The following is a 12087-nucleotide window of genomic DNA, read 5'->3' on the forward strand; positions in this document are numbered from 1 at the left end:
TAGAATTTACTCCGAATGGTGCCAAAAACAAAAAACATCCAGTGAGCGGCAGTTCTGTGGATGGAAATGCCTTGTTGATGAGAGAGGTCAACGGAGAATGGCCAGACTGGTTTGAACTGACAAAGTCTACAGTAACTGTGTACAATTGTGGTGAGAAGAATATCATCTCAGTTGTTGCTGTTTTGGCGGCACGAGGGGCATCTACACAATATTAGGCAGGTTTTTTGTATGTTGTGGCTGATCCGTGTATAGTAAGACAGATAATCAATTAGCTTTTAATATAAGCACAACGTGTAGCCATGCATACATACTTGTAAAGCAAAAATACAGAAAAAATGCCCTCATCAAGGGACAGATTTTATATAGCTTAGGCTGCAAAAAAAAAAAAAAAAAAAGCGCTGTCATTATTTTAAACAGTGATCTTTTACTTCCATCTTGTGGCCATTTGATTACTACACATTCTATACTAGATCTATCAGTGAATGAATGCTTTAATGCTCTGAAATAGAGATACTTATTTGTTTGTGGATGGATTACATGTGGATGATTTACTCACTCAGTGGATGGTAAATGGGTTTATGTTTCCCTTGAAGCCGAACTGCACACATGGTGGCAATCTTTCCTGGAGGCTGCAGCCTGGCATCTATGAGGAACCAGGATCTTGCAAAAGTCGCCCATTGCTTATAGGAGGAAAAACAATATCAATTTTGCAATGTTTACTGCAATGTTTAGGATTACTTTTGTGATGACGGAGTACATTTCAATGGGTGAAACAAGTGATGTGTTAACCTGTCACATTATAACTAATGCATTAGTACACCGATTGTCACAATCCTGAAACATCACCTGCTTACAACAACACTGGTGCAGGTCAGTCAGTTAGGGATCATATTTATCAAGGTATTAAAATAGATTTAAACACACAACAAGTATAGACATTATCCAGATCTCAATTCATTGATCATAAGCGTGTTAGCCGATAGCTGAACAGTCCATTGAAGCAGCAGCATCGGCTGACAACACAGTATCTTAAAATGACACAGGACCAGTATGATCGTACCATAATACATAAGCAATATCATCTTACCTGGGCTGATCTTGAAAAACTAGACATGTTACATGAGCATTTAAAATATTTGACCTCAATGTGGTTGTAGAGGTACAGCAGCGATTTGCTTCCCCACGACCAACAGCCTGTACATGTGGTTCCTTTTCAAAAAGCCATAATTTCATGATCATTTCGCATTTCTTTATTTTAATTTGATGATTTAATTTAATTCATAATAAACTCATGATTATATATATTTTTAATAAATCACCGGACGCTACGTTTTATTATTTATAAGCGTTTTTTAATTTTTCCTACCGACTGTAATTTTGGTAGCGCTTGCGTCATCGTCGCGTCATTTCGGAACGTCCGTGTTGGCTGTAAACGCGCGTAAATTAGTTTTGTAATCGAGTTTGGTTCGTGAGTCGTGCCTGAACAAATTAACATTATTTTACATGAACACAAACGCATACGGCTATGGACAGATATGTGCTTGTTATTATAGTCAACCTACAGCCGAAGAAAGAGTGCTCTTTCAATGGTAAGATATTTTATTCAACTGTATTCATTTCAAAGAGTTATTTTGGCATGACTGTTGTACATACACTACTGCCAAAGCTGGTAGTTTTGTGATAATAATAACAATACTGCGACATAAACTGCCATTTAACATGAAGCAGAGTAAAAACAAAAAATATCAATTGAACAATATCATTATCATTTTTGCAATTAATGATGGAAAAAATAATATTCATATGTTATACAAAAACGTAAAAAGGAAATACAGAGCTGTGCATAAAGGTTTGATAATGTTGACAGACTTTTAAAAATTCAAAGAAGTAATGAGTTGCAAATAGCCAGTGTTTTCAAAGCTTTTTTTGTTACTGTCATTGCCAATTTATTACTGATTTGATGGAAATACCAGAATGATTTAGGCCTCATTTTCTTTCGTGAAGCTTTGCAGAATGCAGACTGCGTTAATGTTTTTATGTGTATTGTAGGGGTTGATGCTGCCAAAAAAGTGTGTGATAACCTCAAAGACATTTCTACCAGTCCTTTAACACGGGTTTCTCCATTTCCTGGTAGGTGTATTCATTATAACCTTTGCCTTTTCATTTGCCACAAGTTTTGGTGTAAAGTTTGATTGTTTGTTGAAATCTGTTTAGCTTGCTCTCTGAGTGGTAGTCCTGCCCCGCAGAGATGGTACTTTGCTATTCAAGCCACTTATGGTACAGTGCAGGTAACTAAAACAGAATACATCTGTGCTTCCATCTTAGTGCGCTTCCACATTAATGCATACTCGCAGTTTGTTTTATAAATTCATGGATATAAACAAAGGTTCCAAAGTGATAATGGAGGAGAGTACATCTGATCTTTGACACTCTTTATTCCTGTGTAGTTCCAGTGGTGCAGCTCGGAGTGGGAGGAATTGTGCTCTCAGCACAGTGACAGTGAGGAATCAGAGCCATCTGCTTTAGACAGCTGCATCACTGCTCTCCAGGAACAAGAGGAACAGAGCCAGCTCACAGAATACCCATCCCATGCAGAGTGAGAGATCACAACGATTGTTACTTTATAATATCACAAACAACCAAGCTGTTTTTGTCTGAACATTTTAGATGAGGAAGCACCTTATATAGGGTCAAAGAATAAAGATGAGGAAGCACCTTATATAGGGTCAAAGAATAAAGATGAGGAAGCACCTTATATAGGGTCTAAGAATAAGCCTTGTTTTCAAGAATAGTCTGATGATGCCATCAATAAGTTTGAGTAGATCCTTGATAACTGTTTACTTAACAAGCTTTCCTGGATGCCCAAAGCTCATCATTTGATTGATTTGATTTTGTGATGTTTATTTATGTTTGCTCTGATCTGTGATATCGACTGTCACTATAGACTCTTTGAAGAGGCAGCTGAAGGTCTTCATCAATTGGCAGACAAACTTCCTCCTCCAGGTACCATTTTTAAAACATTGAAATGGCTGTTATTAACCCTGGATATGCCATATGTGTTCAGTTTATATTGTATTGATATAGTATTTATTTTTAATGGCAGGGAAGTCTTTGCTGGATGTGATTGTACTGTGTGTGGATAAGGAGGCAGGGTTAAAGGAAATGCTGCCTGTGATCGGCTCTTTGAAGCACATGAGGGTGTGGCACTCAGCATCAATGATCATGGTCACAGAACACAGTGCAGGGTAATATCTAATACTCTCCATCACTGTTGTGCTAATGGCTGTAATGCGTTTTCAATTCAGAGATAATAGATCTGTCCTCTTTATTTATGAGCTTTCCTATGCACGGTGTCTAATGTCTCTGTTTCTCATTTCCGCACTGTGAAGGTGGCAGAAAGCAGCCATGTACCTGGACGCCCGTATATGTTCTCCCTCTGTGATTGACAGCTGTGTGGATGGGAGGGAGATCTGGAGAGGTGGACTCCAGTTTAGAGAGAAAAAGGCACATTATGCCATTTAACACTTTTGTCTACATATCTTTGCATTTTATTTATGTTAGCATACAACAAAATAAAAAGAGAACATTTGGAAACAGGATTTTTTGAATTTTTTTTTGAATTTTTTTTTTTAACCAACAAACCATAATTGTAGAATATGTTCTGAGCACCAGAGGGCGCCAACTTGTAAAAAATGCTATATGAGAGAACACGGGTAGAGTTATTGACTTGTGAATCCATGAATAGACAAAGATGGAAAGACTTAAAGAACATTTATATTTAAGGGAGTTCTAAGCAGGGACATTTTAGGTCTAAACGGAAACAGATCTTGCTAGTTTAGCGCATTATATAGTGAAGTGGACGGTTTGGTTAAAGGGATAGTTCACCCAAAAATGAAAATTCTCTCATCATTTACTCACCCTCATGCCATCCCAGATGTGTATGACTTCCTTTCTTGTGCAGAACACAAATTAAGATTTTTAGAAGACTATTTCAGCTCTGTAGGTCTATACAGTGCAAGTGAATGGGTACCAAAATTTTGAAGCTCCAAAGATGTGCATAAACAAAGCATAAAAGTAATCCATAAGACTTCAGTGGTTAAATCTATATCTTCTGAAGCGATACGATAGGTGTTCATATTTTAATTCCTTTTTACTTTTACTCTCCACTCACTTTTACTTTTACATTCTTCTTTTGTTTTTGGTGATTCGCATTCTTTGTGCATATCACCACCTACTAGGCAGGGAAGAGAATTTATAGTAAAAACTGATTTAAATATTGACCTGTTTCTCACCCACACCTATCATATTGCTTCAGAAGACATGGAGTCTTCTGGATTACTTTTATGCTGAATTTATGTGTTTTTTGGAGCTTGAATAACAGACATTAATACAAAAAAGTAAGCCTTTTGAAGCTGTAGAAAGATTATTCATGGATTATCTGAATTTGGTCATGATGTTTCGAGGCCACTACAGATAAATTTTAGCAGGTCAGTGGTATTCAGTATCATGGGAACTCAAATGTCCATGATCTTGTTAATCTCTCCTCATCCCAAGCTGAATTGCTTTTTTTTTTTCCAGTTTGTCTCAGAGCTGAAGATTGATGGTTTCTGTCTGAGAGCTCAGAGGAGAGATCACTGGAGTGATGTTTTGTATCACACAGACCCTCAATGCCACACTGATCATAAACTACACAATGAGGTGAGTGGCATCATTTCAATCCAGATTTGAAAGGATTTTCACAATTGCTCGGTTCTGTGTTTTTTCAGGGTTGTAAAATATTTTTTATTATTTTTACACTCAAACATTTCAATTTTCTTAGGGCTCAGCAATATGGATGGCCCGATGACTTGGAGCCAGTGTGAAAAAAAAAGTTTGTTTATGATATTTTAGCTTTCATGGAGTTATAAAGGCCTAACGCAAGCTGTATTATTTCAAGATATTATTGCAAATTAAAAACGTGGTAAATTGATTTTTATATATATATATATATATATATATATATATATATATATATATATATATATATATATATATAATTTAGGATTTAATGTTTTTTTTCTGGCATGCATATTCATTGCAAATATACATAAAAATAAAATACATTGCTAAAAATAAAATGTATCATTTACGTGGTGGGGCCAGTGTGAATGTTTGCAGAGCATGAAAAATCTGAACTACTAACCTACTGGACCAGCAGAAAAAAAACTCTTGTTTGTAAACTGCATTTCAAATCCATAGCACTCAAAGAGTATTAAAAGTTTCAAACTGAGGGCAATGGGAATGGGATCTCATACTGCTTTTAATATATAATATCAAACAGTTCTACTAAAGATTGTTTCATAAGATAACTTAAATTATCCAGTGCATTTGTGGCCCTGTGAAGGAGGCACTCAGAAGTTTTATTTTGCCTGTTTCCTGCTCTATCCTCCACTCTAACACTCATGTTCTGCCATAAAAGTGTGAGTGTGGAATATAACAGTAATGAGTTTTCTGCTGTAGATTAATCACAGTGGTGGTAGCAGAGACTTCAGCCCCTCCAATGAAGCAGATTGCACCCCGCAGTCTGTTTACACTGGGCTCGTGCTTTACATTTACTGCCTTTCCACTGATTAGTATCATTAACATCTTTTCTTTCGCGCCGGTCATACTTATGTACTTTATTATTGTCACAGGCCTACAATCAGCATGAAAATGTAATTCTGTCCTGTATCAGAGTGGTTCTAAGACATTACCTCCAATCTGCCGTTGTGACCATAAATCTGCTGAGAGATGATAGCATTTACATGGGAACATTCATTCAGCATGCTTCCAGTAATTACAAACACTTCACACTGCTATCTGAGGGGATTTGAAAGGTGGAAAGAACACTTTCAAGAGCTCTTCCTTTTTTGTAACACAGACTGAAAAAATAGATGATACCTGCTTTGGTGTGGGCAGTCTGACCAAAATCGTATATCACGCTATGAGAAATTTTACATCAAGGTAGTTATTTTTGCTGGAAATTTAATAAAAAGGGGTTTATATGCAAATAACCGTGTGATAATGCTTATTTTTGGATTAATCCAGTGAATTAATAAGGTCTAAGTGTCTTTGTATTTGCATCGTGATGGCTGCAGAGTAAAAGATACGATTATTTATGACAGTGATATGATAAGTCTGGCATCAGTGCATACACAGCTTCGTGTAACACAAGTAAAAACAAATACTCAGAACTGTGAAACTAATATTATAAAACGGATCTTTCCGACACAAAATACTGATTGAATGAGCCACATTTGAGGTCGCTGTAAAATAGCCGAAATATGCACACCAATGACTGTATATTACTTAAATTAATAATTAATTTTGGCAAGTTGTGCCTGACACTATGCCTTAATAAGTTCTTCCATGTATTGACCTGTTTGGGACACGTCCTGCTCTGTATTTTACATTACTTCATGTTTCTTCTTTGCACGTGCCGTTGTATGTTGGAGTGCTGGTATTTGTTGCGGGCAATGCATGCGCGATCTCCGGACGTCGTAGCACTATCGGGGGTGTTGATCTCTCTTGGGCCCCCCTCAGTGGCTGGGCCCCTGAAAGCTGTTGATGTTAACATATTCCTTCCCACTCCATAATATCAAGGGGTTTGCAATAGTGGTTATAAGACTTGTTAAAATTTTGCTTTGCATTAATTTCACTGTATTGCATCTCACTCACCTTTTTCTGTGGGCGCAGAACGCCTGAATAATGGAGCAGACTTTCCCCTGATCTCTTCAGATTAACTTTCTTTTTCACTGCTCGACTTCTCTTGTGAAGAAGCTGAAAGAGCTGATAAAGGGGTAGAAATGTTGCCAGCTCCCTCTTCGACTCTCTCTGTTTCCAGCCCTAAAGCTCTAGTTTAGTCTTGCCTGTGCACAAAGCTGTTTTTGTTTCGCCACTTAGAAAAATAGGCACCCAGCAGCCCCTAAAACAGCTTTAACTTTTACTCTCCTAATGGCAAATAAACCGTAAAGGGCCCGTGTTTTCATTTACCAACAGCAGTCACAGCCAATAACACTTTAATCTGTTGCTCCGATAACCCTTTGGTTGGTTAAAACTGCTTAGTCTTTCTAATGTTCTCTTCATCTTTTTCCATTTCTGCTTTTTTGTTTTGAATTATGCAGTACTGACTTAAAGAACTAACAGTCACTAGCACGTACCTCTGCCAGATTATGAACATAGTCGTCTTATGACTGAAGTGACATGGCACCTGTACAGTATGTTTGCTGTTTTGTCTGTGTATTAGGTGTTTCACTGTTACCAGCCTATGTTGGAACTGATCCAGTTGATCAGAGTGGCAGATCTCCCCATTATTCTCCATTCCAGCACTGAGTTTGAGCTGTATCCTTTTCAAGAGACACAATGCTGTAAGGTCCCTGGCAATATGATTTAAAAGGCATTTTATCCATATGTTTAATTTAGATTGTAGAATTCTGTTAATTCCAGGTCTTGTTTAATCATCATGTACAAATAATATTTAAGATTATGCAACAGAAATATTCATGCACACAAATACTAAGAATTACCATTCATTATTCAATTTCCATTTGTAATGGTACAGACTATTGAAATTAATTCTAAATGTAAAAATGTTTAGGTGAGCTAAGACATTCAAAACCCTACCATGTAATGTAATCATATTAGTCAAGTCAACCATTTACTGACTGTCAAGTTTCTCTTAACATCATATGGTGATCTCTGTACTCAGAGCTAATGATTGGTGAGAGGCCATTCTCATGACTGTAGAACTGTTTATACTATAAACTGTGCTGTCAGTTTCCTCTGTTATGTTTCACACCTTAACATGCTTCTACAGTGGATTGGCTTTCAAATCTGTCAAAGCCAAACTGCTCCTAGATCAGCTCTCCACACTGCGTGGAGAGGTAGGCCTACTCTAACACAATCATCACTAATTATTGTCTTCTGGTCAAATGTACCCCCCACCCCCTTCACACACACACACACACACACACTGAGATTTAAACCTGACAAAGTTTTCTGAGACTGATGGTTCTAAAATTGATGACTTGTATCAACAACATTTTCCCCAGAGCTGGTACACTATGCAGCATTGATAGGAAGTGTTTGCTCTTGCAGGTGGCAGCTTTGTTTTCTCTGTCCTGCGTGATAAGCGCAGAGACCTTCCCACCAGCCTCTCAGCTCAGCTCTTGCAAATGGAGAGACTTCATGTCCAAACGCCCCAAGGACTTACCTGGTATGAACAGTGTTTAATGGAAACTGCTTAAAACCTGACTCTTAAGGGAATGTTCTGTATTCAATACAAGTTAGGTGCTGTAAGTGATATTTTTCATGGAAAAGTATGCAAAAAATGTTCCTACTCCCTTAAGATATTAATGAAATAAGTGTCCTGAGATATCTCACTGGTCTCTGTGAAAGCTGTAGACTTTGTAAATAGCAAACTGACCAAGATATTGATATACTTTAATATTATAATCCATGTGCCCGTGGACTGCGGACATTGACGCTTTTCACCTGTCAATCATTTTACTCGTTCTCTTAGTGTTGTATTTAAAGCGAATCTTTGAGGCTATGATTCATAATGTTTGTCAGTTGAGGGCGCTATTGTGCCACTGTCGAATATAACAGCCACAGGAACAAACAATGCTCTTTTGCTTGGTTTTGTTCATGTTGAGGATGGGGTTTTGGAATGAGGGGCATGGCTAATTAAACGGCTCAGTCACATGAAAGCTTCAGAATGCAAAAATCAATTACAGCACATTTAAAGGGATAGTTCATCCAAAATTAAATATTCAGCCATCAATTATTCAATCTCATGTTATTCTAAACCTATATGTCTCTTTATGCCTAACAAATTATTTTCGTTTCTTTGGAGGAAAGAAAGTCATTTGGAGTTTGGAATAACATGAGAGTAAGTAAATGATGACAGAATTTTCTTTTTTGGGTGAACTATCCCTTTAAACTATATCAACAGCATCTGTAATGACAATTGCCATAGAAACTTTACAATATAAGTAAATAAAGCAAAACACATAACCAAAAGTTCATTTTTCTAAAAAGTATTCTCACCTCATAAAGGACAATTTAGACAACTTTATATCTTAAAAGCTTCACTTTTTGCCATTTTAATAGTTTGGAACAATGGCCTGGTTTACTTCCATTACAAGTATTGGGGCAAGTCTAAATTATTTCTGTGGTAAACATTATGCCACAAATGTTGTCGTTTAAACCCAGAACATCTCTTTAAAGGCAGCTAAATTTGCATACCGCTAAATGTACTGTTCATGTTTCAGTGTAAAAATGCTACACAGACCTCACATCTCGTATTTCTTGACGTTATAATATTATAAACTGACATTCATGTCCTCAGTTACATTTGAAGTCAGAAGTTAATATACACCTTAGCCAAATACATTTAAACTCAGTTTTTCACAATTCCTGGAATTTAATCATAGAAAACATTCCCTACATTATTTTAAAAAAGTGAAATGTCAGAAATATAGTAGAGAGAATGATTTATTTCAGCTTTTATTAAGTCACATTCCCAGTGGGTCAGAAGTTTACATACACTTTGTTAGTATTTGGTAGCATTGCCTTTAAATTGTGGACAAACATGGGTAGCCTTCCACAAGCTTCTCACAATAATTTGCTGGAATTTTGGCCCATTCCTCCAGACAGAACTGGTGTAACCTGAGTCAGGTTTGTAGGCCTCCTTGCTCGCACATGCTTTTTCAGTTCTGCCCACAAATTTTCTGTTGGATTGAGGTCAGGGCTTTGTGATGGCCACTCCAATACCTTGACTTTGTTGTCCTTAAGCCATTTTGCCACAACTTTGGAGGTATGCTTGAGGTCATTGTTCATTTGGAAGACCCATTTGCGACGAGCTTTAACTTCCTGGCTGATGTCTTGAGATGTTGCTTCAATATATCTACATAAGTTTCCTTCCTCATAATAGCATTGATTTTGTGAAGTGCACCAGTCACTCCTGCAGCAAAGCACCCCCCACAACACGATGCTGCCACCCCCATGCTTCACGGTTGGGATGGTGTTCTTCGGCTTGCGAGCCTCACTCTTTTTTTTTCTCCAAACATAATGATGGTCATTATGGCCAAACAGTTAAATTTTTGTTTCATCATAGCAGAGGACATTTCTCCAAAAAGTAAGATCTTTGTCCCCATGTGCACTTGCAAACTGTAGTCTGGCTTTTTTATGGCAGTTTTGGAGCAATGGCTTCTTCCTTGCTGAGCAGCCTTTCAGGTTATGTCGATATATGACCTGTTTTACTGTGGATATAGATACTTGTCTACCTGTTTCCTCCAGCATCATCACAAGGTCCCTTGCTGTTCTGGAATTGATGTGCATCAAACTACGTTCATCTCTAGGAGACAGAATGCGTCTCCTTCCTGAGTGGTAATTGCTCCCAAGGATGAACCAGACTTGTGGAGGTCCACCATTTTTTTTTTTTTTTTTTTTTTTTTCTGAGGTCTTGGCTGATTTCTTTTGATTTTCCCATGATGTCAAGCAAAATGGCACTGAGTTTGAAGGCTTCAATTAACCTATCAGAAGCTAATTGCCTAAAGGCTTGACATCATTTTCTGGAATTTTCCAAGCTGCTTAAAGGCACAGTTAACTTAGTGTATGTAAACTTCTGACCCACTTGAATTGTGATTATAGTCAATTAAAAGTGTAACAATCTGTCTGTAAACAATTGTTGGAAAAATTACTTGTGTCATGCATAAATTAGATGTCCTAAAAGACTTGACAAAACTATAGTTTTCTAATATGAAATCTGTGGAGTGGTTAAAAAATTAGTTTTAATGACTTCAACCTAAGTGTACGTAAACTTCTGACTTCAACTGTACCTACATTTATTCCTTCATATTTGCTACCATGTTATTAATTCCTCTTTCGCCCCCAAGTGCCTGATGTGGAGGTAAAAGGTGAGAGAGGCCACTATCTTTTCTTGGTGCAGGGGGCAAAGTCAGGAGGCTGCATAGCACGAATGATACACACAGCCAATCAGATCAATGGAGCTGCTGCCCTGGCAACACTCAATGCCCTCATCAGGGACAAAGTTCCATCCTCCTCAGGTATGAGCACCAGTCATTGTTATCTTCTTTTTAGTAGTTCACCCCAAAATTAAATTGTAATTTTTAACTCACAATTATTATGTTCCAAACCCATATGGAGCTAATTTTTCTCCAGTGGAATATGAAAGGAGAGAATTTTGAAGAATCTTACATACTACAACAGTTAAAAGTGACCACTGTCTGCCAAGCTCCAAAAAGGACATAAAAGCAATATACACTCACCAAGCACTTTATTAGGAACACAATGGTTCTAATAAAGTGCCCAACGTGGTCTTTTACTGTTGTAGCCCATCCACCTCAATGTTCAACATGTTGTGCATTCTGAGATGCTGTTCTGCTCTCTACAATTTTCAGAGTGGTTATCTGAGTTACCGTAGCCTTTCTGTCAGCTCGAACCAGTCTGGCCATTCTCCGTTGACCTCTCTCATCAACAAGGCGTTTTTGTCTACAAAACTGCAGCTCACTGGATGTTGTTGTTTTTTTTATTTGGGTGCCATTCAGAGTAAACTCTAAAGACTGTTGTGCATGAAAATCCCAGGAGATGAGCAGTTACAGAAATACTCAAACCAGCCCATCTGGCACCAACAATCATGCCACGATCGAAATCACTGAAATCACATTTTTTCCCCATTCTGATAGTTAATGTGAATATTAACTGAAGCTCCTGACCCGTATCTGCATGATTTTATGCATTGCACTGCTACTACACTATTGGCTGATTAGATAATCGCATTCATTTGTATTATACAGGTGTTCCTAATAAAGTGGTCGGTGAGTGTAAATCAAGTCCATTTGATTTACACCAATCAGCCACAACATTAAAACCACCTGCCTAATATTGTGTTGGTCCCCCTCGTGCCGCCAAAACAGTGCCAACCTGCATCTCAGGCAGGTGGTTTTAATGTGGCTGATCTATGTATATTCTTGTAAAATACTTCACAAGACTTATGGACTTTATGGCATTTTGGTCCTTGTTTGAGCTTGACTGACATTGATGTTA

General features: G+C 37.6%; 2 protein-coding genes across 2 annotated transcripts in view; one reads left to right on the plus strand and one right to left on the minus strand.

Moving 5' to 3' along the window:
* Nucleotides 1-1222, minus strand: part of LOC127453438 (39S ribosomal protein L13, mitochondrial-like) — a 33119-nt gene extending 31897 nt beyond the window's left edge. Inside the window, exons 1-2 of the mRNA XM_051719769.1 lie at nt 1088-1222; nt 557-680 (exon numbers count right to left, since the gene is read on the minus strand). Of these exons, the coding sequence (XP_051575729.1) occupies nt 557-680; nt 1088-1114 (151 nt within the window). The 5' untranslated portion in view covers nt 1115-1222. The remainder of the gene's footprint in view (nt 1-556; nt 681-1087) is intronic.
* Nucleotides 1223-1366: 144 nt separating this feature from the next.
* LOC127453430 (mdm2-binding protein-like) overlaps nt 1367-12087 on the plus strand; it is a 41996-nt gene continuing 31275 nt past the window's right edge. Inside the window, exons 1-12 of the mRNA XM_051719756.1 lie at nt 1367-1589; nt 2050-2130; nt 2215-2288; nt 2448-2596; nt 2945-3003; nt 3104-3245; nt 3390-3504; nt 4579-4698; nt 7265-7359; nt 7835-7901; nt 8116-8233; nt 10917-11087. Of these exons, the coding sequence (XP_051575716.1) occupies nt 1526-1589; nt 2050-2130; nt 2215-2288; nt 2448-2596; nt 2945-3003; nt 3104-3245; nt 3390-3504; nt 4579-4698; nt 7265-7359; nt 7835-7901; nt 8116-8233; nt 10917-11087 (1255 nt within the window). The 5' untranslated portion in view covers nt 1367-1525. The remainder of the gene's footprint in view (nt 1590-2049; nt 2131-2214; nt 2289-2447; nt 2597-2944; nt 3004-3103; nt 3246-3389; nt 3505-4578; nt 4699-7264; nt 7360-7834; nt 7902-8115; nt 8234-10916; nt 11088-12087) is intronic.

Source organism: Myxocyprinus asiaticus, chromosome 15 (genome assembly GCF_019703515.2).
Source record: "Myxocyprinus asiaticus isolate MX2 ecotype Aquarium Trade chromosome 15, UBuf_Myxa_2, whole genome shotgun sequence".
Lineage (NCBI taxonomy): Eukaryota > Metazoa > Chordata > Actinopteri > Cypriniformes > Catostomidae > Myxocyprinus > Myxocyprinus asiaticus.